Below are 25155 nucleotides of genomic sequence, written 5' to 3'. Positions count from 1 at the left end.
GGCGGCGGATGCAACGGAAAGAGCGGAGAAATAGCGGTGGAAAGTAAAATAGTAGCCTTAGTAATAAAAGGGTTAGCTATTGAAAAATACACTATACTAAAACTTAAGGGACAGTCTATCCGGTATCCCTCCTAGCTTATACCTTATCTAAAACCAGATGAAGCAAGTCAAAAGAGAAGGCAGTCGACGTAGAATTTGCCAATCTTTCTAGCTGAGCCAGTCACATCACCTACCTATATGATGTCAACCGCGGGCAACGGCACCACCACGCCAAGGCCCTTCAAGAAGGGAATAGGGAATAATTGCAAGAAGTTCTACCTCGCCAAGTCCGGTGATTCATGCGCCACTATTGCTACTAGTCAAGGCACGACGGCTGCCAGCATTGAGAAGTGGTATCCAGGCGTCGGATCTACCTGCACGAATTCATGGCTAGGCGATACATTTGTGTGGACGTGTAAATAGACAAGCGTGTTTCTCTTTTATCGAATTTGAAAGCATACAGTTATAGCTATAGTAATGAAAAGCTGTTTAGTTATAATTAGCAAAAAAACTTTTACTATGGCCTCCTGGCTGTAGTATATAAACTTTTGAGATCCTATAATTGTATGAACACTAGAGCTTTTGTATGCGGATAACGTATTAGTAGGTTTAATGGACTCCGTAGCACATCTTCCGGCTAGGAAAAGGAGCAAAGGGGATCAGATGGAGATCATTATTCCATGCAAAACTGTTACAGCCCGCAAGAAAATTACAGGCTAATGGGCTAGTAGGAGAAGGGCTACGCAATAGGCAGCGGGCAGTGGACTATCCTAAATGGATTACTGTTATATAAGTTTGCTACCTCCCCTCTTTATGCCAAGCATTAGGCCAGAGACGCATACAACTTTGTATGTATTCAACACCGATTAACCAGATTTCTTGTATATACATTGAATAGCTTCATTCAGCAGTTACTCAACCCTCTATAGTTGTACAAATGAGACTCACGGCCCTTGCACCCTAGACAGAGACGCTTAGGCTAGCATACTAAAGACGTGGATCATTATACACGTATACGTTTGCCGCCATTCTATGCGGCGGCAACAGTAGTGACCCCAAGAAGTTTTTCTCGCTTCATACACAGTGCTGCAAGCATCATAATCCCTCCTGCCACCGGAATTAGTACAAACACTTGCTGCATTGCGTGGACGAGAGCCAAGATAACCTCCTGTTGCAAAACGCCATGTACCTTTTCCAGTATTTTGCTCTGCGCGCCTGCAACAGCGCTCTCTATGTCTTGTTCTGAAAAGTCCTGGCCGGACAGGACGGATCGTAGACTTCTGACAGCAGTTGAGTGGTAAATCTGCCCCGCAACAGCAAGAGCAATGACCTGGCCTCCTAGTTGCGACACGTTCTGTAGGCTGAGTGCTGCCCCAGCATTCTCTGGCTTCGTGGTCAGCGTGGCAATGGAATAGCCAGACAACATAGCCAGGCCACTGCCGATGGCTGTGACTACACACAAGCCGTATATAGCTCCGGCCGACGTGCGTGGCTCCAGGTAAACAGTAAGGAGTGCACCGCCAACCGTCAAGAAAATGCCACCAATGACGTAGATCAACATGTATATCTTGATGGCACTGAGGAAATATCCAGAGGCAAGATTTACCGAAATAGCAACGATAACAAAGGGAAGCAAACGAACAGCTGCCTTGAGGGCACTGTCTCCGTTCGTAAACTGGAAGTAAATCGGAATAAAGTACATTGCAACGTACAGTGTTGTGATGCCGGCTGCGGTCGCGATATAAAGTAGGACTTGTGTGCGTTCGCGTAATAGATGAACAGGAAATGCACGGTGAGCTTTGGATGTGAAGAGGGCAAAGTACTGCTGGAGACAGTATGCAAGCAAAGTGATTCCAAAAACCACCAAAGTCGCAATACTTTTTCCATCGCTCCAGCCCCATTGGCCACCTGCCATCGAGAGTGCTAACAGAAAAGCAACCCAAACGCCAGCGCCAAGAATAAAACCGACAAAGTCCAGACGGGCGATCCGTGCCCGTATGCTGACATCTTGGGAAGGGCGGATCGAAGGCAGACAGAAGATATATGCGGGAGCCGAAATGGCAAAGATAACAAGATTGATGTAGAATGCCCAACGCCAGGTGGCTGACGATGTTGCAAATGCTCCGCCAATAACAGGACCTAGGATAGCACCAACACCCCAGCAGCTTCCAATGAGTGCCATGTACAAGCCACGTTCCTCAGACGCTGTCATGGCTAAGAAATAATTCAGCGAGCCAAGATAAATGCCACTACCTCCGGCGCCGGCGATAACACGACCAACAATCAAAGCACTCATCGTTGGAGCGGCACCACAAAGAGCTGAACCAACCTCAAAAAGCACTACAGTCGTGAAGAAGATCCATTTGATGTTGAAAGCGCTATACAGGTTTCCGAGTGGAAGAATAACGCACACGGAGCCCAGAGGAAATCCTGCCCCAACCCATGTCAGTTGTTCAACATGACCAAAATGTTCAATAATGGATCCTTGTACGTCTGCGGCGATAGTGGTATCAAGGCCATAGAGGATACAGCTGATGTAAAGAGCAACACAGACAATCAGCCAGCGAAGACCATGGATCTGTCGGCCATTGGCCTCTAGCTTAGGATCGACGCTATTCTTGTTGGGTGAGACTTCGGCGGTGTCAATGTCGTTTGCGTTAAGTTTCCTCTCCCAATGCTCGTGTTTTGTTTCAGCAGACTGAACCTCTGGCTCTGGGAACAGAACAGTAGGCTCGTAGGTCATAGTGCTGGCAGCTAGTGAAGACTGATAAACTGTTGAAAGAGAACACTGAAGGCATGACATTCCAGTCGGTCATGCTGTTTACAGCAGGAAGGGAACAACATATACTGAAAAGAAAAGTTCTCTAACCCGGCAGTTGTGACTAACACAAGAGTCTATTTATCATCCGATAAATAAGCATGTACGCAGCCTTTGCATTATCGGAGGAGCATACGGAACCCATTGAAAGCGCAAGGCTGGCTGAAGCGAGAGTCTAATTGCCCTGACACACTCTAAGTCGATCCCTTCAACTCTGTCAGCGACCAGCGAGTGCGCCAAGCGCATCCGCGGAGCGCTAGAGCATTAGCTCCCCAATAATTTCCAGGTTTGATATGCTCTACCGGCTCCGCGGATGCTTCAAAACGCTAGAGGAGTTAATACACCCCACTCAACTTTAAAGTCAACCAGAAGTCATTTGTCAGCGATGTGCTTCCGCGGAGGCTCTTTAACGACCTCGATCTGGTCGACAAGCTGTAGTTCTGAAGCGGACACAATCTGTTTCACAACGAGTGAAAGCGGCATATTCATTCTCATTGAGGTATATCCACATCTAATATTCTTTCGACGACAATGGAGGATTCAACGACTATTAGAAAGGTACAAGCTGCCATTTCCTCCTTGTTACAAAAGAAGCGATAAGCTAATGCAGCGACAGTCCTGTGACTTCTGTTACCGGCGCAAGATCAAGTGCGACAGGCGGAAGCCTTGCTGCTCACATTGCATCACGTACAATATGGATTGTACTTTTACAGCACCCAGCCGCAAGGCTAGGCCGAAGAAACGACGGAATTGTGCAAATATCGGGGGTGCCAGCAATATACAAGTTCATATAGGACAACTGGACGCTATGATGCAGCATCTCACTAACCATTCAGAAGTTGCTGAAGAGGGGGCCGATGTTCAAGCTCAACCTCAATTCGAGCGGGAGACTGAGACTACCACATCCAAGCTGTCAGCGATAATAGCAAACGCAAACGGCAACAATTCTACCAAATCCATGGTTCTTCCCCCTCAGGATCACGTTTTACCTGTCATACAAATCTACCTCAAGGATTTCAACGCAGTTTTACCCCTATTTGATGCCAATGCTCTTTTGCAGTTGGTTCACGATTGTTACAATGTTGGACCCCTGCAACGAGACCCGGTGGCATGGGCTGCCATAAACGTCGTTTTAGCTCTCGCTCAACGGTACACTCCTGTGGACAGTCATAATGTTCCCTCTTCGACTGAGTGTATTAATAGAGCAGAATCTGTACTCTCGAAAGTCATGTTGGGCGATATCCAGTTGCTCAATGTCCAGGTCTTGGTCGGCATGGTGATGCTACTCCAGGCCTCGCAAGATCTCCAGCCTTCGCTGATCTTGATTGCCACAGTAATGCGTCTAGCGCATGCGATCGGCTTACATGACCGCAGCTACTCGGCGCACTTGGATACTGTTCAAGCGAAACAGCGCGCTTGTGTGTTCTGGCTGGCGTATATTCTCGACAAAGACCTTAGCATGCGCTCGAAACAGCCATCGATTCAAATTGATGACGACATCGACCTTGAATTACCCTCGCCAACAGCTATTGAACATCAGGTTGGAGACTGGAGTAATGCTAGCGACTCCGGCATACATTCGGGTTTCATCACCACCGCTGACGGAACCGTTCAGATGAATTACTTTGTAACTCGCATCCAGCTAGCCGTAATTGAAGGCGGTATATATGACTATTTGTATTCCACGCGCTCTCAAAAACATAGTCCAAACGAGCGGTCCCATGCGCTGCGGAGCGTAGCTTGCGCCCTTCAGCAGTGGAAAGCTTCTATCCCGCCCGAGTTCAGCGCCTCTGCGGCAATAATGAGAGTGCCTTCGGGTATGCTACACTTTATCGGAGCATTGCACTCCACTACTCTAGCCTGTACAACTATCGTAAACCAAGCCCATGCGTGGGATGCCGAGTGGGTGGCCAGTTTACGCAGGTATGGTAGGCAAGGTATAGTACCCCGCCTGCCACAACAGTGGGAGGCAGTGGTAGATGAGGCGCGTGATCTGATGGTCCTACTTGGAGTATTGGGTATGACGGACAGTTGGAACTTCTGGTAAGATATTCCAGGCTGCATCTTTGATATAGACAGTCACAATCCCCAGGTGTTCATGCTCGTGCAAATTATATTGAACGCTTTCAGCGAAGCTGACTCGCAACGGCATTTTAGGGCAACAGGGTGCACTTATATGACAGCTATGGTGATTTTAACAGCCAATGGCATGCATAAGCCGCAACACAATAACTTGGTATCAGACATCCGACTCATTGAAGCTGGTTTGCAAACAGTTGATAAGATGGTTCAGGAGACAGGGAGTGAAATGCTAAAGTCTTTTCAGGCTACTTGTGCTGAACTGCATCAGCATACTCAACGACGATGCCTTGAAGCAGCCATAATGGCAAACGACGTTGACTATACATCGTCATTTCTAGCCACACAAAACAGTTCGGATAGTAATGGCCACAGTGACAGTACTTGGGGGATAAGAATGGGCTAGATCAATAGAGGTGAAAGAATTCACACTATGATAGTAATTTAAATAACTTCTTCAAAATTTGCAAAGTCATTTAATGGCGTCGTCAAATATATGCAGAGAACTATGGCTAAATAAGCAAAAAGCCGCGGAAGCTCTCCTAACGTCATCTATCTTGAACAGTGTTACCAATACGCGAGATTATCCCCTATGCTTTGTAAGCCGCTATTTGAATGTATCTTCATTTTAAAGCCTTCGGCAGCTTTACAGTCTTCCGCGGAACCACTCAATAGTACTATTGGCAGGAACTATACGTGAAATAGGATTGGAATAGCCTTTTTGCTTATTAAAACGGCCTAGGAGCAGAGAATGTCCGCTGAACATAGTATTTCAGTAGATATATATAGAGAAGGAGAGAGCAACTTAACAGCCTTTAATTCAGCAGTTTCTCTTTTTAAAGACAATACAAAACGATATAAACAACTGAGTCCTCTCATGAACTTTAGTCATTTCTATTAATTCCTATCAGCTTAATTATTCCAATCAGCAAACGGTAGATAAATCTTGTCGACTTACTACCAATTTACCAACGCAACGATGGCTGGCTACGACGGACCTTATCAAGGCAACGAGATGTTTAAATCATTCACCAAGACTTGGCATACCAAGCCTTACCCTGCAATCCTGCCCTCCCGAGCTGAGCTCAGTGCTGCTGGAAAGACTGTCTTCATTACGGGGGGTGGTAGCGGTATTGGCAAGGCTACTGCTATTGCCTTCTCAGAAGCCGGTGCTAGAGTCATCGCCATTTTCGGGCGCCGAATTGAGATACTACAGTCAGCTGCTGAAGAAATCTCTAGGGCCAACCCCAAAGGAACTACCACCGTGGTTTTTGAAAGTGCCGATGTTAGCCAGCGTGATGCGTTGGAGGCTGCCTTCGCCAGCGCTATCCACAAGGCTGGCGGCGGCAAGATTGACGTCTTTGTCAATAACGCTGGAATCCTCAAGCCACGAGCCCCTCTCGCGAATTACGGCGAGAAGGAAATGCGCGAGAGTATTGAGGGCAACATAGTTGGTTCGTTCAACGCGATCCAGACAATGGTACCCTTGTTGGCGCCCAAAGCCAAAGTTTTGAATATCTCCTCAGGCATTGCACATATCAATCCGCTTGCTGGATATTGGCCATATGCATCCTTCAAACTTGCAATCATCAAGATGTTCGACTTCCTACAGGCTGAGCATCCAAATCTTAGCGTTTTTAACGTTCAACCTGGCGTTGTTACAACTGATCTTAACGAAATTTCCGGCTTTCCAGGCCAAGACGACGGTAAGCTAACTACCTTTCAACATCCAACTGTTTCCTATCTTCATGCCAATAGTTTGCGTATATCCTTTTCTTGAATTGCAATAGCTAACTCCCTTACTAGCTGCACTTCCAGGCTGCTTCCACGTTTGGCTTGCGTCCCCTGAAGCCGAATTCTTGAAGGGAAGGTTCGTTTGGGTTAACTGGGACGTGGATGAACTGAAGGCTCATGCCAAGGAGATTGAAGAATCAATGCTATTGAAAGTGATATTGAACGGCGTGCCAATGTGAGCTTGAAACTCAAATGGTGTCTTACTGCCAGGTGAAGCCAGATAGGTCAGGAGATGATTGTACCTTGCTATAATAGATACAAAAGTCTACTCCTGCAGCCAATAATATACCTAGTAACCAAATCTTTCAATCTTTCATGAATGCAAGGCAATTTCAGCACCCCATGTGTCCTATTGTGCAAGATAATCATGTTGTTTGGAGAGGCCGTGTCGGATCAGTATCAGATCAGCATGTCCGCCTAATCCTTTCCAATGGAGTGGAATAGAGTGGAATAATGTATTCTTATTGTATAATCGATGTAGTTGTGTTTCTAAGCTTACGGATGTCATCTGGCACTCAATAGCTATGCTAGCAACAGCATCAGTAACCCATACGCATACCTTTATTACACCGCCCAACATATGTACGCTGCAATTATCTAGTAATACCTTGTTAATACCCTATAATTATATTATTAGTACAACTTTCTCTTTCACATGCGCTTTCGGCACAATACATATTGCTCTATATCGTCCTATAGACCAAGTTTCTCTCAAAATATTATATTTACTACCTGGGATGAGATACTTTTACTCGGTGTCAATGCACAATGTAAAATACAACGTGGTGCGCAGAGATCAGATTTAAGGGCAGAAGATTCCTCTTCAGAGTCGTACATGTACTACAACCGGGAAATATAATGGCCCACATTAATTCTTTGTAGTAATATACCTGAACTAGGATCTCTAGTGTTATTGTTTTTTAGCGTTCCCTATATGACGGCTGCTAACGTTTGCCGCTCCAGTAACAGTACGCTGTTAATATGATGCATGATACTGAGGAGGCGTCCTGAACAGCCTAAATCAATTAGCCTGAAAGCTTGCTCTATCTTCCTGTTTTCTGAGGTAAAATTGATCTTAATCTCCCCGCAGATCATCGGCAAAGATCTGGCGTTGGGAGGAGCATGCCGAGCAGCGTCTACTTCAATTAAAAGTCCTTAGCTAAAGCAATGCCATCTATATAAGGAGACCTCATGGCGCCTGTTGGTAATCGGAATATCTATAACTCATTATGGATGGGTTCTGAAATTCTCTTATTTCAAATATAGGTCCAAAAATCATAGCATCCTGGCTTGAAATCATTGCGTTTGAGCCAACATGTGGACCCTCAAAGCGTCTTTGTCTGTGCTCTTCTTACTGGTGTCTCTGGACGACACTGGCACAGCTAGAGCCGATAATCCCATAGTACAGACTATATACACTGCAGACCCAGCACCAATTGTATATAACAATCGCCTCTACTGCTTCACCGATCATGACCTGCCAAGCTCGACGTTCTTCAACATGACAGACTGGCGACTGTTTTCGACTGCTGATATGGCGAACTGGCTGGACCACGGCACAGTTATGAGCCTCAAAACCTTTAGTTGGGCTAGTGCTAATGCCTGGGCCGGCCAAGTTGTCAGCCGAAATAATAAGTTCTACTACTATGCCCCAATGGTCCACGGCGCTACAGGAGCTATGGCTATCGGTGTTGGCGTAAGCGACACAATTACTGGTCCTTATGTCGACGCGCTTGGTCATCCCCTGGTAGAAAACAACGAAATTGACCCTACAGTCCTTATCGACGATGATGGTCAGGCTTACCTTTACTGGGCCAACCCAGATCTATGGTATGTAAAGCTGAATCAAGATATGATTTCATATAGCGGCAGTCCCGCAATGATCCAGCTTACTGTCGCTGGCTTTGGAGCTCGTTCAGGGAGTGAGAATCGCACAACCTCGTTTGAGGAGGGTCCCTGGGTCTACAAGCGAAACGGCCTTTACTATAATGTTTTTGCTGCGGACTGCTGCTCCGAGGACATCCGCTATTCAACAAGTCCAGGTCCCCTAGGCCCGTGGACATACAGAGGCGTTGTAATGCCGACTCAGGGTTCAAGCTTCACAAACCACCCAGGTGTTATTGACTATAAGGGAAATTCGTATTTCTTTTATCATAACGGTGCCTTACCCGGAGGTGGTGGCTATGACAGGTCCGTGGCTGTTGAGCGATTTGTGTATAATGCGGACGGCTCTATCCCCCAGATGAACATGACAACTACCGGCGCTCCGAGAATAGACACGCTGAATCCCTATCAACGTCAAGAGGCGGAGTTGATCGCTGGGTCATCTGGTGTTTCCACTGAAGTTTGCAGCGAGGGAGGTCTGGACGTCTGCAACATTAACAATGGGGACTACATTAAAGTCGAAGGCGTCAACTTTGCCAATGGTGCCAAGTCTTTCTCCGCTCGTGTCGCTTCTGCAACCACCGGTGGCAACATTGAGCTGCATTTGGACAGCTTGCATGGAGCCCTAATCGGTACATGTGCCGTTCGCAGTACCGGTGGCTGGCAAACATGGACTACGGTCACTTGCTCCGTAAGCAATGCGACAGGAGTTCGGGACTTATTCTTTGCTTATACTGGCAGTGGCACTGGTTTTCTTTTTAACGTTAATTGGTGGGAATTTAATAAGCTTTAGAGTATGATCAAATGAAATTTCAGTCTTACCTGATAGCAAACCTTTGCTCAATTTGCTGTATTGTCCCCAAACGGGACCTATTCCCGATTCTCTGCTTATTACTCTCGCTTCCACGAGTTATTGGCAGACATTGTGGGCAAAAAGATGGCATTCACGTCGTGTCTGTGGATAGGCGAGCATACTCCTCTCCCCGAATATTTGACCGGCAATCCGGAGATAACTGTTTGTTATTCGCGATACAGTTAAACTCATGCAGAAAATTAGCGTCTGGATTGAGCTTGCACCAAAGCTATTAGCGCGCCTGTTTCTGTCCGCCACGTATCCCTGGCCTAGCATAACGCAGGGTTCATATACTAGCAGAGTGTCTGATAAAAATGCCAAACTCGGAAGCTGTGTTTTTGGGTGGCAGGTGTTCGCACCCATTCTCAGATCGCATGACTAGGCAAGGTATCTCCTAACACAGCGTGAGGCTATCGAGACATCTCTCACTGACGAGGCCGTATGCTGCTTTGCTAGATAAGTACTATTACTGCAGATACCCAGCAGCTGCCGCTCCATAATTAGTCGAAATAGGTATATGTTGACGAGCCTAGCCCTTTTAGTGGATGTTAAACATTCCGGTATCAAGCTTATGCAGGCGGCACAGCTGGACCCCGTATTATTTTCGGGCCCTGATATTGAGTTGTCAAGCTTATAATACAAGTAAGTAATTCCGAAGTTTGGACCGGCCCTCGGGTCAAGCGTTGCGTTTTCGAGAAGATGGCTACCGGACAGTAAAGCAGCAGAGAGGCGGATATCGAAAAGCCGTCTCCCGTGGCAAATGGAATACGTCCTTTCTGTGGACTCTCAAGACATAAGCTTAGATGCATTTTTTTGGGCCGTGTTGGCGAAGTTTCCTTTTATATTCGAAGTCATTTACTTTCGCAGGAAAGAAACCATGCGTAAGAAGTGTGGTTGGAGGCTAGGTAAGTTCTTTCACCGAACGCATTGACCCCTAATGCAAAAAGACCAACGTTACACCAAGACGCATTGTAATTGTAAAACCGTGTTTATGTAAAAGTACAGAGGTTCATCCTGACGTTTGTCAACAATACTCATTATGATAGTATACGGAGATGCATATCGGTGCCGAAAGACAAAATTCGCTTGAGAAGATATTTTCTTAGGGTTAATACTATGATATACTATGCTTCGAGCATAAAATGGAAAATTAAGCCATATTTTTCGAATCAGGCCAGCTGATTATATTATCAGGCAATTAGATGTCAGCCTTATCGTTCTAAATTCTGATATCAGATTTTAATGCTTGTTTCGTCGAAACCATTTCTCCATTAAGAAGGTATATATCTGAATAGTAATAGAAAATAGAAAAGCAATAGTATACTATCGCGATAACCTCGTTTATAACATAGGTGATTTTCATACAGCTATACATTTGCTATATATGGTTGGGGTTTCCCTATCATGTATTTGCTTTCTTACTATCAAGCTATCAACCTATCTGATTCCCATATCCTCACTTCAAGGTCATCAGCTTCGAGATTTATTTCGTGACAGTGAGTAATCAACCCTTGATGTCTCAATACAGCATGCTAACTTTGAACTTTACTTATAGATATATCGTCTGGCTTATTCACAACATGTGGTCATCCTCTGTTATTGCTATCGCAATCTCATTTGCAACCTCAGTTGCTGCTACAGGTGGCTTCCAAGTTAATGCTTATGCAAACGGCTGTGGCAACGGATATGTCGGCTCGATCAACCTTGACGATTGGAACATTTGGACGCCTTGCTCATCGTGGAATTTGCCAAATGCATGGTATTTGAATGTTGCAGACAACTGGAGTGGAAGTAATGTTTGTTGCCAAGCTTATGCAGATGCTGCCTGTAGCCGTCCAGTTAGTGGTTCATTCGACGGCTCCGGAGGATGCGCCTATACCAGCGGCAACGGAGTGCCTTACATCCAGTGCCACGTTTGTGCTTAATGTAGCAATCTGATACCGTTGAGCCATGCGGTCGTAAGGGTTGGCCGATGATCGCTATTGTGGCGATTATTGTAATACAACAAGCGATTCATTAGGGGTCATCTTGTTACAAGGGGCTAGGTCATATATTTAAGTTGGAATGGTACAACTATAAAGGCGACGGCGCGTCTTTGGGAAACACAACTGAAGGAGACTTGAATGATAAACCGAGGCAAAGAGTAGTTCTACAAAACTTGAACAAGAATGGCAAATAATGAGACAATTGTAACACCAAAAAAAAAGGAGAATTGGAGTATGTAACCCTGCCTCTTAACCTTTTGTGAACTACCTAATGCTTAACATGGCTCTTGTAAGCCTCTACTAGTCTATTTCTATATAATGTTAGTCTAGAAGATTGGGTGAACATTTTTCACGGAAACAACCACCATATATTGCACTTTATGCTCTTAATACCTTATGCTGCATCGGTTTCCAGTACTTATCAGATAGTATCTAGTTTCAAGCTCATAAGAGGCAAATACTTCTGTGATCCATGAACGTCATCTTCCATGAAGCCGCCCGATGCAACGAGCTTTCCGCTGCGCATGCGTGGAATTGTGGCCTTGAATGCCAGAGCTTGGTCGAAAAACCCACAATACACTATGTCGTCCACAGAGATATTGTATATCTTTGCAATTAATTCGGTTGTCAGAATACCGGTGTTTCTCACATGGTCGTAAGTCTCTTTATTGTTGAAGATGATGTCAAACGTAATTTCGTAAGGGCCCGCATTTTTGGATCTTATTACTTTTGCTGCTTCGCCGATTGTCTGGGGAAGGGTGAATGGGGCCTCGGCTGTGGTTGGAGAGGCAGGGCTTATGGTAAGCTGCGGAAATAAAGTTTCAAGGCTTGAAGCAAGGTCATTATGTAGCCGTGAAGAGCAGCGCTGGAGACGATCTCCTTTCCCAATAAGAAAAGCCTCAAAAGAGAACAGACTTTTCTTTGCGGCTTTATTCAGCTGGTCAACTTCAACAGCGTCTTCTTCCCCTTCTTTCAGCTGCATTAAATGATAAATCGAGAATTCCGCGCATTGGCCTGTCTCAATTTCTCCTTTGCCTCCCAATCCAAAGCCAAAGTTGCCGCTTGTTGCTTTCTGACCTTTGTACGGCCCATGAATGCATGCCACCCTCGCAGTAGAAGCAATACTGGTAGCTGTTGCTTGTGTTTCAGCGAGTGCTTCTGCAACAAGAAAGACATTGCCCACATGAGCGGTTTTGTTCGTTTCGTCGTATCCGTACGTATGGAATCCCAGCTCCCATTTTTCTGAGATGTGGGAATGTTGCTGAGTCACATAGCCCTTCACTCTATGGAAAAGCGCATCGAGCTGCGAAATGAGGATAGGATCTATGAAGGATCCAATGAACATCGTTCGATATCCAATAATCTTGGCACTTTCCAATTTCACTGTATAACATTCGCCGCTTTTCTTGGACGAGTGAAAGGTAGTTCCACTGACTCTCACTGAGCGATTGTCAGATAGCGTCGAATACGTGGAAGCGGACAAGTCAATGTATCCGCCAGGCCCATAAAGTCGATCAGGGCGAGACTTTTCATATAGAGTGTGTGCCGCGACGGTGGTGGGAGTACAAATAGCGCCGGGCATAAGGGGTTTCACATCAAAGGTGCCATCTCGGTAGATGGTCGCCTGGCATGAAGGACTTTTAGGTGTAGCACATAGGCCGCCGCATTCCATTATCTTGCCCATATGAGTGAAACCTCCCAATATGTGGCTATCCAGAGCAAGGACTTGACTGTAGCGTTGGTTGAATGCATGATAGGCGGTGAAAGCAACATACGGGGCTGGATCGTAAGATCGGCCACCGATAATGATGTCGAAATCCGGATGAGCAGACATGGCTCGTACATATGGCTCTGGGCCCATTTGGCCAACAATAGTCTTCGAGGCCTTGACATCTTCAACCGTTAAAAGAGGCACACAGGGACCACAGCCGGAGATAGCTCCACCCTCAAGACGCTCCAAGACAAGGTCGCTACCAATGTCACTATATATTGCTATAACTTTTAGTTGAGTAGAACTAGGACAAGCCATAACAGTCAGTACGCGCAGTTTAGACAATTAAAGATGTAGGTGAAGGAATTCTGACTTGTTATCGGGCGACGCTAATATTTCTTCGACGATATTCACCAGTTCTTTGACGTGGGCATCACTCCCATCCCCTCCTCCTGATCCAATGAGAACAGGAAAGCGATATTTCTTAATAATGGTGATGAGCTTTCGCAAATCTCTTTCGTAAGATGCACGGGGACAAGTCATAGTTCCAAGAGCTAACTTGGCTGGCCCAGAGTCAGTAGAACCAGAATCCAAGATAATTGCGGTAGGTATGCCGCTCTGAACTGAAGATTCCAGAGCATCTTGAATTTCAGCTTCGTCAAAGCCGTACCCTAGCATGCCAATGGGGGTAATAATGCGGCACAGGGGCTCCAGCCCAGCACTCACGGTGGCGCTGGATACCATGTTTCAAATTTTTTTTGATATCACCATATGACGCGGGAGAGAAAATAACTGTAAAAATACCAACATCTCTCAATACCTACTTGGCTCTTTAACATGAATTATATAAAATTTCATCTCACTGAATAACATCTAGTAGCCTTGCTCTGTTGGACATGGCATTGAAGCGAATTCCGCTCGGGCTTACCGGATTTGACACTCGGCCCGACAAGCGAAAATCGGCAGCACATGCCGCCTTCTTCTAGCTACAGCGAATATAGGCGATCCAGCTGACTTCTTCATTACACCTTATCGTAGATAGAATCGGAACATCCATCTACAAGTCCGACGATGCCAGACACCAAGCGAGCTTCGCGTACTTCTATGGCATGCACAACGTGCCGGCAGGTTAAGGTAAGCTTCCCCAAGTGGCGACTGTAATATCGGGGAGCCACAATTATTCTTGACTAATTGCTTTGATTAAGCTACGATGTGATGCACAACAACGATTCCCAGCTCCTTGTTCTAGATGTGAGAAGCAAGCTAAAGCATGTGTTTTCGATCCAAGATTCAAGAGACAAATCGTTAGAGGGTAAGCAATGGTGGTCACATTCCCTTGATATATGGACATTCCACATTATTAACCACTCCGTCCTTTTTACCGCCTTAGTGCCTTAGAAAAGGCGATTGAAGAAAAAGAGGAGCTTGAAAGGCTCGTTCATTCATACAAGAATTCTTCTGCAGCCGTAGGTGCTGGCTCAACGATTGCAATCCAAGGCCTGGAAACAGATAGCGTCAAAAATACAATACCTCATACTCCATTGCCTACCGACAATCGCATGCCCGCTATCCCTTTGACATATGAGCTTGGCGGTGTGAAACTTGACTCTCATACTGTCAATGAGCTTTTGGAGCAGCAAGTTTACGTGTTCAGAGCAAGAAAGACAATTCCGCTAACGCATTACAGCTTTCATCAACATTATTTTGATCACGTTCCGTTTATAGACATTGAAAGTTCCGCAGAATCTATACATCAAACAAGCGAAATTCTTCTCTGGGCACTTTTGTTGGTATCGGCGCGGAACCATCCTCTTTACAATCAACAATTTTCGCAACTGCGATCCGCTTTCCACATATTGTTATCCGAGCATGTAGTTAGAACAATCCGCTGCCCGTACACAGTCCAAGCATTGTTACTGCTATGCACCTGGCCAATGCCCGTCGCAAGTCAAACCGATGACCCAAGCTGGAATTACTGCAGCCTTGCTGTCTCAGCTGTGCAGCAAATGGGCATCCACGAACCTGCTCATGCCGAAGACAGTAGACCCGCTCACTCAATGGCTTACCTGAAATCTTGGTTGGCCTGTTTCGTTATCAGTACCGAGTATGACTGCCCAATAATTTCCCTTCACATATGGCATGAATTTGGGGCTACCTATTGACGTGTCAACTGCTTAGGCTAGCAACTGATCATGGCTTTCCGCCACCAATGAGCCTCGTCGCCGGGCGTCTACCAATCGTCAAATCACATTTACAGTCGCATTTTTCTGACGAGTTTTGGGCGCGATGTGAGCTACAGCAACATTCTATGAGAGTCTTCACGACTCTTTACGGCGTCCACTCTTCGAGCCAGGTGCAGCTGTCTCTGTTGGGCCTTCTCGAACGTGATTTAGATCTGCTAGGAGCCGATATTAAAACCCGTGTCTCCCAGCGATACCATATCGACTTTTTGGCTGCAAGGCTGCGCCTGTGTTCCATCCCTTCGTTGACATCAAGTCCGAAAGAGCTAGGGAAAACAACAAATACGCAAGAGTGGGCAACTTGGTACAGAGGCTTTCATGCAGCCATACAGCTTACAACCATTTATACATCTTTACGTTCATGCTTTCCACAGCCTCCAACAGATGAGGTAGTATCACATGAGCTCCAAAAGCGCGAGGCTGAGACAGCGCATTACCCAAAACACTTTTTTCGTGTTTTATGCATCGCTGGGATGTATTTGGCCAAATTTCTCGCCGTTGGCCGTGACATTCAGCCTCATGAGCGAACCCTGGCGCGCAATAAGATAAAAGAAGTGTACGAGACCTTTTTGGCCTGGTCAAAGGAAGAATTAGACGAGCCCTTTCGAACTGCGAGGATGATCCGACTGCTATCTCGACACGCAGAGGACAAAGTTTCGTCAGAATACTTTACTAACGATAGCGGAGATCCAAGTGCTACCGTAGTTGACGATAGCCTAAGAATTGCAAGGAAAATTCGTGAGCGCACAGCTCCCACTCCTGCGATTACTGGTTAGTTTACACAACTTGCTTCGCAACTATGTTGTAGTTAACATCAGATTTAGACGACCCAGAAGGCCAGCCTAGGCTTCCCCGACACGACGCTCTATCATCCGATTGGAATGACTGGCTTCCTAATACATATGACGACCTTTTTGCGTTTCTAGCCTCACCTTCAAATAATTACTTTGACGAGCAATGGATGTAGCACTACTTAGCCACTAATTGGGAAAGATAACAAACCGAGAAATACCTATTAATAAATGGAAAAACACCTGCAGCGCCACTATAAAATCGAGATACACAAAGGCGTCGATTCATGCTCTAGTATAATTATCGTTCCCTAATCAGTGACTGCAAGAAGTTTAGAGAATACGGTTGACATTTGAGGCTCTCATGCTTCACCCCTTCCGCAATGTCAAGCTGCGCATCTATGCCATGTTCCCTCCACAATGCCTGCAATTTCTTCAAAGTTCCCAGCCTGTTTTGAACAATTTCCTTACTTGGGATAATGCTCAACTCCGTCTCTGGCTGCGCGCTGCTCAATAACTCAGTGCCTGCTGCAGCCTTGAACTTTTGTAGCCACGACCAAAACTCAGCTCCTCCATGAACTTCAACATCAGCATCGCCTACAACGAGTTGAATCTTAACCTGTTTGATCAAGTCCTTGTCGACGCGTATCCCGAAAAGCTCTTCCGTATTTGCTATGCCCGCCGGCCAGGAAGCTGAGTGGTCCAGCATAGTCACGGTTCCTGGGGCCCCAATACTCACAGCTGATAGCCTTTCGGGGTAGAGGTAGAGGAACCGATGTACAAATTGTCCACCACCTGAATAGCCCATCAAGAAAACTCTTGTTGTGTCTATTCCAGGCCAGCGATGAGCTACCTCGTTTAGCATATCCAAAAGGGCAAGATCGGATCGCAGCGTCGGAGATCGAAGTAATTTATATGAGTCTAAGTCGGTAGAACTATCGAGTCCGGCAGGGAAAAGCGGCGCCATAATGGCACAAGGCGTGGATTCTGCAAAAGGGATAAGGCCTCTTTCGACATAAGAATCATCACGTAGAGTGCCATGGATAAAAACCAGTAAGGGGAGCTTGGGCAGTGCGGGTTGTGACGCGCCGTTTGCTTGACCGCGTGAGATATCTTTGTATTGTTCTGGCGGAATATAAAGGCTGTAAGACACTCGTGGTTCCGATATAAGAGCCTTTCGAGGAATTTTTCCTATCATGTATGTGGGTTTTAAAAACTCTGTAGGTATTTGGGCAGTGCTGAGAAGTTTCTCCATGATGAGGATGGTTGCTGCGTGTGAAATAGCCCAATGACGACCTGCTTTACCAGCTTTGGTAATGATAATCAGGGGAAACATCTCTTGAGGCAACAGTCATAATTTATATGTGAGTAGCGAAACTCGCTTCCCTACTTCTCGAGCTGTGATAACATTGCATGCGAAACTCGCTACAGACTCGTGTTGCATGTGATTGTACTATTCTTAGTTCGAGTGAAGAAGACCCGTGCGAATGGCTTATAGATTAGTGTGTACTCTATGGAAGATGAAGATCCTAACAAGTTGGATTCGAGATTACTTCTGAGGAAAAGTCACGCAACGTCCAGAGCAAAGACAGCACGCAGCCAGCATATACTCTGAGACGCATCAAAGCGCATATTAGTGATTGAATATAGCTTCTCAAAACAAACAATATTATTATTGCTCAAGGCTTATAGGACGAATGCTCGTCTTGGGATGCATATGGCATAGTAGAGGCTGAGCAAGGGCCGCGTATGCTGTCAAGTATGATCCGAAACCCCCTAATGTCCTCGGCTGAAAAGAAGGTATGCAATAAGGTTGGCGGGGAAGACACCAAGCCACTTCCAGCAGCGCAAGCAAAACCAATCGGGTTGCTTTCGCTTGTTATACCGAATTTCGCTTCACGTTGCCGTCGCTGATCTCAATGCTATCCCTGGTTATAGATCTCTATACGGTATACTTCTGTGAAGTTGTCGAGTCTCTGGTAAATGATACAAATAGTAGCTAGCAAAGACGATGAATTTCAAGAAAAATCACTTTCATCACGATTCAATCAACAACTTCTCATTCACTTCAATATCTATCATCATTTGAACCAATCAAGCAGCAGTGACTATGTCTAGTAACACACCAGAGGATTCGCGTACAGAGGCTAAAGATGAGACACTGATCTCGCATATCGAGTCCCCACTTGACTCAACAATGGACGAGAAGGAACGAAAGAAGCTCAAATTCAAGCTTGACTTGTTTGTTCTTCCACTTATTTCAAGTGTCTATTTCTTTGGTTCCATGGTAAATGAGAACTTTCAACAATACTACTGTGTGATTCAAAGGCTTATTTATTATACGTGACTAGGATCGCTCTGATTTGGCGAATGCTCAAATTGCTGGCCTAGAGGACGAACTGCATCTCTCGGCAAAAGATTATTCTAATGCTTCCTCCATGTTCTTAGTTTCTTACGTCTTATTTCAACTGCCAGGAACATTGCTGATTAAGAAAATCCGCGCGCCGGTGCAATTTTGTGGTGCCATGTTAACGGTAATGTGACACCCTTCCAAAACCCCAGAAACATCTTTGGCTAACTGTTCCATTCATTATGTGCAGTGGGGCCTTCTTACAGTGCTCACGATACTGGTTAAGTCCAGTGGTCAATTAATAGCCATGCGATTTCTGATTGGTGCCGCCGAAGCCTTCGTTCAAGGCGGCGCATTTTGTACGTGTCTCTCACCGAGTGGCAATATTTACGAAGCTAGAGGAGAAGTGTTAAAACTTATATTCTTTTACAGACCTTTCTTTTTGGTATGAGTACCACGAGCTCGCGACTCGAGCTGCCATTTTCTTCTCGACGTCAACTCTCGCCGGTGCCTTCAACGGGCTGCTCTCATACGGGATTAGCAAGAATCTGGACGGAGTAAATGGTTGGAGAGCTTGGAAGTGGATCTTTCTGATTGAGGGTATCTTGCCCATTGGATTTTCCTTTGTTGTTTTGGCCTTTCTTCCAACTTCACCCTCAGAAGTCCGCTACGGGTTCTCCGAAGCAGAGAAAGATGAGCTGATAAAAAGAAGCAAGCGGTCACACAACTCATCTGAAGCCCGTATACAGCCAAAGAAAATATTGGAACTGCTCTTGAGCATTCACTTCTGGCTATTCACAATCTTATACTGCACATCGCTTTTCACGATATCTTCGCTCTCTAGCTTTTTACCGGCACTCATCCGTGTAAGCTCCCACCGAGGCTCCTACCGACCTATTAAAGCCAGAAATGATATCTCATAAAGCTAATAATCGATAGGGTTTCGGATACAGCTCAGTCGGGGCTCAACTATTTACTGTCATTGTCTATGGATGTGCCTGCTTAGGCATACTACTTTTCTCTAGAATTGCAGACAAAACAAATGCTCGCGGATTGACCGTTGCCTTATCCACGATTGGGGGCATTGTGGGCTACGCAATGCTCATAGGGCTCGAAAATCGCGATGCCAGGTTTGCTGCGACTTGCATCATAGCGTTTTGCATGTTTCCAAAAGTTGTTTTGGTTATATCTTGGGCAGCTATGAACTTCGTCGGGTACACTAGGCGGTAAGAATTAACCGATCGCCTGCTACGTTAAAAAAGCAGATCATCTAACTTGGCGATCATAGAGGTGCTGCTTTGGCACTGTTTAATATGTGCGCACAAGCCTTTTCAATTGCAGGCAATCAGCTCTACAACGACCCACCGTACTGTAAGCAGCAAATCTTGACAATCAATCTAGCGCAGAATGTCTGACAAGCTCTCCAGACAAAAAAGGCAACGCTGCTTCGCTGGGAATGTCAGTAGCAGTGGTCTTAATTTCTTTAGTTCTTCGCTGGCACCTTGGGCAACTAAACAGCAAGAAGAAAGAAGTACAGGCTTCGGCGGAGAGCTCTGACTCCAGGCAACAAAGCTTAGAAGACGTTGGGGATCTGCATCCAGGTACGCATCACATGCCCTTTACATACTATTCAGCTAACCATGATAATAGACTTCTTCTATACCACTTAATATTATGGTGAATATGTGCAAAGGGTCAAGTAGTAAGCAGAATACTCTTCCGGAACAAGAGGCCTTTTCAAGCTTTTCCCCACTACCCTCTCATTGACTATACTCCTGCTTATGCTTCTCCTATGGTATCCCTCCTCTTTTCAGCCGACGGGGGCTAGAAGATTTGTTTGTTTTCAAGGGGAAATGCTTATTGCCATGTTGACGGACTAAATGATTAACTTTGTCAAGATAGACGACAATGAGCTTAGATTGTGTATGACTTGAAAAGAATTCAGGGATGATATAAAGTAACTCTATGTTTCGGCTTCTGAATCAATTTCGCTGAAGACAAAGATGTCTGAAATCACCATATTAGGATATAGAAAGCTATAACACCTTGTCTTTCTTCTAAGAGAAGATGTTCATCAAACAGACATCAAAATAAAGAGAATTCTTGGTAGATTCAAACATCTCGTGGAAATTCTCTCCTCTTTGGTCTATGAGAGTTACCTGGCCATTGCGCAGACGTCTAGGATCATGTGTTTAAATCCATAATCTCTATCGCATCATCATTGAATGTTTAAAGAGAACTCATAATAATTAGGTAAAAGAAAGAAGCTCTATGTTCATGATTGCTTCTAAAGATAGGGTAAGTTGTCCTTAATCCGGCGAATCATTCCAAGCGCTGTCATGTCTTGACGTGCGAGCCAGTATCCAACCATCACACCTAAGACTGGTGATAAACGCTTTATGACAATCCATAGAGATTTAATAGTAAGACTGAAACACAGCGTGTTGACCATATCCAAAATAACGTTTCGATCATTTACGTATGGAAATGGAATGTCAGGAACCTCTTTTCCAAGAAACGTGCACAGAGGAGCCCAGCCATCTTCAATGTTAAATTCGAGTAAATTTTCCGGCGGGACAATCTTTCTCACAGTCGCGTAGTGTTCTTCGTATACCGCTCGAGCGTTGTTTCTTGCTTCCCGTACATTGCGCGCTTTGAAGCTTCCAAACACCATGTAGGGGTGCGCCGCGAAAGCAGTTATTCCTGTAATAGGTGCAATGATTCGCTGGAAAAGAAAGGCACGAATTGGTTGAAAAAGCGCCTGCAGAATCGCCGCGTCGAAAGACGGATACCAAGAGTCAAATGGGCGCTGAACAAGAATGACCTTGGCCCTTGGGTATACTCTTGCTATATGTTCTCCATAGAAGCCAGCGAAATCGCTGACAACTTGGTAATGTCCCAAAAATGCGTCCCAGTCGGCTTTAGTAAAAGGTGGAGTTTCATATTTATCAGCCCCATGCCACACAGGAAAGCAAGCCCGCGAGGCACGTATAGAGGCTGCCCAGTTTGTCGAGTTGAAAACCTGTTCCGCACCGTGATGGACATGCGTATAGCCCAGGTGCCGAAGTGCAGTGACAATGGATAAAGTACCGCTTCTGGGGAGACCAAGACACAGGATTCCTTCACCGGAGGCGAGGCTGCCTTGAATAATGTTGGGAGGAGGCGGAAGTGGCGCTACTGAGTCCATGCTGTTGGCTTTTTCATGGCACTTGGTATCACGATATTGAAGTTGTTTAAGGCAGAGGTATGGGTGAATATTTTTCAGTATGCAAACACGATATATATTTGCCCAAAATTTGATCTAGGCAGAATATATATGTATCCTTGCCTTTCTCAATGTTAAGTACTCTGACATGCAATGGATGTTAAATGTTAAATTATCGCGCTTATGGTCTACTATGTTATAGATAGCGCTCGCATCGAGATGCTTAGCGCTGATTCATTGCAGACAGGTCTAAAACCTCCGAACGAGCCGCCAGCCAATTGGTGCGACATCCCAAGAAAGCTATTCTTATAGCTAATATAATTCCCTATTTGTGAAAGATGGCGAGGGTTAGCGTTCGTCAAGCGCTAAAATCCATAAGTTTCATCCGCTAGGGAGTGCTTTCATGAAAAGTCGAATTTTGTAAAGATAAATGCACAATTTCTTTGGATTGTGTTAGCGACGTTCAATTCATGCCTTGCGCAGTTCTTTACTTCTCAGCGAATACGATGCTTGTACATTTCGATGAAATGGATCTAGCATATCTACAATAACTGGCGTGATCAATTCATGTATAATGATCTCTGATGCAAGCTATGCTTTTAGGCTTTACTTACATATAGTCTAACAGCCAGCTTACTGCCCATAAGCTAGCCAGACGTTTAGTATTTTGTAGTGCTGGACTAAAAGAGTGTAAACACCACCACTTTACCACTCAACTAGGATGTCCGCCAGCGACTTGAGGCTTTAATCTCTCTATGAACATCAATCGCTATCGAATGAAATCTCGGACATCTGATAGGTTTGGTCCTGGTATGCGATACTATATACATAAATAGATATCTGCACAAATAATAGCGCGTAAGCGGCGAAGAAGTAACTCTAGTGTTACTCGAAATTGGTATTAGGTTATGATCTCACAGCGCCTTCGCATAAGCTTCAAACTTTGCCCGGTGTCCTTCGTTACTTTTTTTTCTTTCGAAAACAATAACTAGCAGTAGAAGCTACAACCTCCGCAGACTCACTCCTGTTCATCCAGATGTCCCGCTGACATCTTTCCCATGTCGTACTTACATTAACGCAGTTAATACGATGGAAGTTAGTGCTGGTGGGTGATACGAGTTGAATCAAATTCTATAGGATGTCCAACAGTTTGAGACTCGGATAGTAACTAGGCTTTATAAAAGAGCAATGATTCGAGTTACGTGGAACAACAATGGTCCAAGTACGTTCCGCCATTATCGCTTTACTCTGGATATGTGTTACACCCCATGAAGGGCCACTTGACATAGCCACAGCTTTAATAGGTCTTTTTCCCTTTGTGCATACGCTATACACCCTCGAAGGCAGTGCTCCATTGTATAAATACATCTACGACAAAGCAGCCTCAACATGCATCAGATGGCTTGTGACAGTAATGCGGCAGAAGAAGAGCGAACCCTTGTCAGTTACTTTGGGCCTCGTGAGACTGGCCTAAAATCTTTGTTTATTTGCTCATAGCTGGTATATCCTAGGTTTCATCTCATTGGATTATTTCTCCAGCTAAAGCACAGAATTCGCTCCTGCACCTTCACACTATGCCTGTCCTTAGGCGTTGGCGACCGGAATACAGCGTTCATTAAAGTGCGAGCCCAACGGGGGTGGCCCACATTGGCGCTTAATGACGGCTGCATCAGCTTCAGCTATATGACATTTATTAGTAAGATAAGCGTAGATAATGAGTTGTAAAGGCATACTTGTAGCGAGTGGCAGAGCTGCGACAGCACTTCCAAGGAAAACGATAGAAATAAACGTGAGAACGCGCATATTGGCAAGACTTTGAATGATTGCTGTAATGGAATGCAGTCTGTTGTTGTATTCATGTTGGAATTGAAAGCATCATCTGCTCTTTATATCCTTCTTTGCCTATACACCACCCTTTCATTTCCGTTTGCTGCTATCGATCGCATGACCAGCCTCAGTATCTACTGCCTTGTCGCTCTCGACGCAATCTAAGACAATTGAGTACTTAGAATACGTGATAGAATTTCCTGAACTATCTTCTGTCTATCGCGTTGAACCAATTTGGTAAGAATTCTTGGAACTTTTTTTCGATCTAACACGGGCCGTATGTCGGTTATCGAAGACCATGAACCAAATACAGAAATCCGAGAGTATCGTATTCCAAACAAGGCGCCCCATCCCCGCCAATTCCCCGCTTATAACCAATATTGTGGTTGGAGATGACAAGCAAGTGCGCCCGCACACCCAATACCATAATGGGCCTATGGATAAGAGAAATACTCACAGGCGATGTAGACAGACATCGTGCCGGAGAAGTTGTAAAACAAAGCAATATCATGATGTGTCACCCGCATAAACATTAGATGGGAGGTGCATTAAGGCCTCATCCTACAGTCATGGCATGCTCTTTCTGATGGTGGCAACATTATGCGCTAGTATATAATTCCATCTCCTGCATGTCTGTCTTATTAGGTGGTATATGCCTCGACTTACAAATCTTTTATCTTCACTTACAAATACCTGACTTCGACCTACGAATACATTAGTAATATCTCTTCTCGAAGAGAAACAATGTGTGAATACAAGGCGCTTATGATCCGTAGGCTAAAATACAGCAAAGACGTGTATGCACTCTAAGATTATAGGAGCAATAGTACGGCCACTACGTATCACACGTTTGAGCTATTAGATAATTCGACGCTGCTTATACTACACAAATCTCGATGCGTATAGTCACGTCCTAAGAAGAAAAGAACTTCTTGAAGCTTAGCTGTCTAAAAATCTGTGCAAAAGTATATGCAGTATGAAGAGGGAAAGCTAGCTGCCACTTTAAGCATTGTACTGTGAAAAGCTATCTCTATAACTCTTTGCCTGGTTGTACTTAGCATTGTTCTATTGTGAAATTAAATGGTTTGTGACTTGAGTCATACTAGCCACTAAGAATTAGCAACACATACTAATGGATATAGGTACGCGTATTAGATTACTCACGTGTACTACCTCAACTTCCATGTGCATAACATAAGCCACCAAATATTAGTGACTTGTTTCCTTTGCATGACAAACACCTGTAACATGTTTTCAGTTGCGTATCGTTACCGATGTGGTACTTGAATCGCAGACATTACCCACTTCTCACAAACGTTTATATAGAATCCAAACAAGGAGCTTGAACGCCTATCAGGCGCACTGACTATCGATTGTCGTAATTATCAAAGTAAGAAAACTCACAGATAATTGTATTATTGAAAGAAAGTTTTATGACACTATTGGGATTTAGGAGATGTAAGCTAACCACCTCGCAATTGTTGTTACTTTGTCTAGTATCATCACCTCCGTTACTATCGTGCCACTTACTTGACGCCAATGTAACATATCAGCCTGTGCGATCTTGATACAGGTACGG

General features: G+C 45.1%; 11 protein-coding genes across 11 annotated transcripts; 6 read left to right on the top strand and 5 right to left on the bottom strand.

Annotated features, from left to right (window-relative positions):
- Positions 1-1069: 1069 nt before the first annotated feature.
- Positions 1070-2782, bottom strand: TGAM01_v208118 (hypothetical protein; the record flags this gene model as incomplete). Its single annotated transcript, XM_018809275.1, has 1 exon — positions 1070-2782. The coding sequence occupies one exon, from the start codon at positions 2780-2782 to the stop codon at positions 1070-1072; it is 1713 nt and encodes a 570-aa protein (XP_018657543.1).
- Positions 2783-3551: 769 nt separating this feature from the next.
- On the top strand, positions 3552-4904 carry TGAM01_v208117 (hypothetical protein; the record flags this gene model as incomplete). Its single annotated transcript, XM_018809274.2, has 1 exon — positions 3552-4904. The coding sequence occupies one exon, from the start codon at positions 3552-3554 to the stop codon at positions 4902-4904; it is 1353 nt and encodes a 450-aa protein (XP_018657542.2).
- Positions 4905-5915: 1011 nt separating this feature from the next.
- TGAM01_v208116 (hypothetical protein) lies at positions 5916-6909 on the top strand (the record flags this gene model as incomplete). Its single annotated transcript, XM_018809273.1, has 2 exons — positions 5916-6642; positions 6743-6909. The coding sequence occupies 2 exons, from the start codon at positions 5916-5918 to the stop codon at positions 6907-6909; spliced, it is 894 nt and encodes a 297-aa protein (XP_018657541.1).
- Positions 6910-8045: 1136 nt separating this feature from the next.
- On the top strand, positions 8046-9407 carry TGAM01_v208115 (carbohydrate binding module; the record flags this gene model as incomplete). Its single annotated transcript, XM_018809272.1, has 1 exon — positions 8046-9407. One exon carries the CDS (start codon positions 8046-8048, stop codon positions 9405-9407), a length of 1362 nt encoding a protein of 453 aa, XP_018657540.1.
- A 1640-nt stretch (positions 9408-11047) lies between these two features.
- Positions 11048-11392, top strand: TGAM01_v208114 (hypothetical protein; the record flags this gene model as incomplete). Its single annotated transcript, XM_024550254.1, has 1 exon — positions 11048-11392. The coding sequence occupies one exon, from the start codon at positions 11048-11050 to the stop codon at positions 11390-11392; it is 345 nt and encodes a 114-aa protein (XP_024405024.1).
- Positions 11393-11873: 481 nt separating this feature from the next.
- TGAM01_v208113 (hypothetical protein) lies at positions 11874-13907 on the bottom strand (the record flags this gene model as incomplete). The annotated part of the gene is made up of 2 exons (XM_018809270.1): positions 11874-13434; positions 13537-13907. 2 exons carry the CDS (start codon positions 13905-13907, stop codon positions 11874-11876), a joined length of 1932 nt encoding a protein of 643 aa, XP_018657538.1.
- Positions 13908-14234: 327 nt separating this feature from the next.
- Positions 14235-16370, top strand: TGAM01_v208112 (hypothetical protein; the record flags this gene model as incomplete). The annotated part of the gene is made up of 6 exons (XM_024550253.1): positions 14235-14297; positions 14369-14475; positions 14554-14799; positions 14851-15267; positions 15342-16174; positions 16228-16370. 6 exons carry the CDS (start codon positions 14235-14237, stop codon positions 16368-16370), a joined length of 1809 nt encoding a protein of 602 aa, XP_024405023.1.
- A 125-nt stretch (positions 16371-16495) lies between these two features.
- TGAM01_v208111 (hypothetical protein) lies at positions 16496-17449 on the bottom strand (the record flags this gene model as incomplete). The annotated part of the gene is made up of 1 exon (XM_018809268.1): positions 16496-17449. One exon carries the CDS (start codon positions 17447-17449, stop codon positions 16496-16498), a length of 954 nt encoding a protein of 317 aa, XP_018657536.1.
- Positions 17450-18851: 1402 nt separating this feature from the next.
- TGAM01_v208110 (pantothenate transporter liz1) lies at positions 18852-20214 on the top strand (the record flags this gene model as incomplete). Its single annotated transcript, XM_018809267.1, has 6 exons — positions 18852-18903; positions 18977-19410; positions 19484-19770; positions 19833-19915; positions 19972-20145; positions 20195-20214. 6 exons carry the CDS (start codon positions 18852-18854, stop codon positions 20212-20214), a joined length of 1050 nt encoding a protein of 349 aa, XP_018657535.1.
- Positions 20215-20831: 617 nt separating this feature from the next.
- Positions 20832-21731, bottom strand: TGAM01_v208109 (hypothetical protein; the record flags this gene model as incomplete). The annotated part of the gene is made up of 1 exon (XM_018809266.1): positions 20832-21731. The coding sequence occupies one exon, from the start codon at positions 21729-21731 to the stop codon at positions 20832-20834; it is 900 nt and encodes a 299-aa protein (XP_018657534.1).
- Positions 21732-23333: 1602 nt separating this feature from the next.
- Positions 23334-23552, bottom strand: TGAM01_v208108 (hypothetical protein; the record flags this gene model as incomplete). The annotated part of the gene is made up of 2 exons (XM_024550252.1): positions 23334-23428; positions 23483-23552. 2 exons carry the CDS (start codon positions 23550-23552, stop codon positions 23334-23336), a joined length of 165 nt encoding a protein of 54 aa, XP_024405022.1.
- Between the last annotated feature and the right edge of the window lie 1603 nt (positions 23553-25155).

This window comes from Trichoderma gamsii, assembly GCF_001481775.2.
Source record: "Trichoderma gamsii strain T6085 chromosome Unknown Scaffold_32.2, whole genome shotgun sequence".
Classification (NCBI taxonomy): Eukaryota; Fungi; Ascomycota; class Sordariomycetes; order Hypocreales; family Hypocreaceae; genus Trichoderma; species Trichoderma gamsii.
Note: the sequence above shows the minus strand (reverse complement) of the source record. Positions and strands in the feature narration are given on the sequence as shown.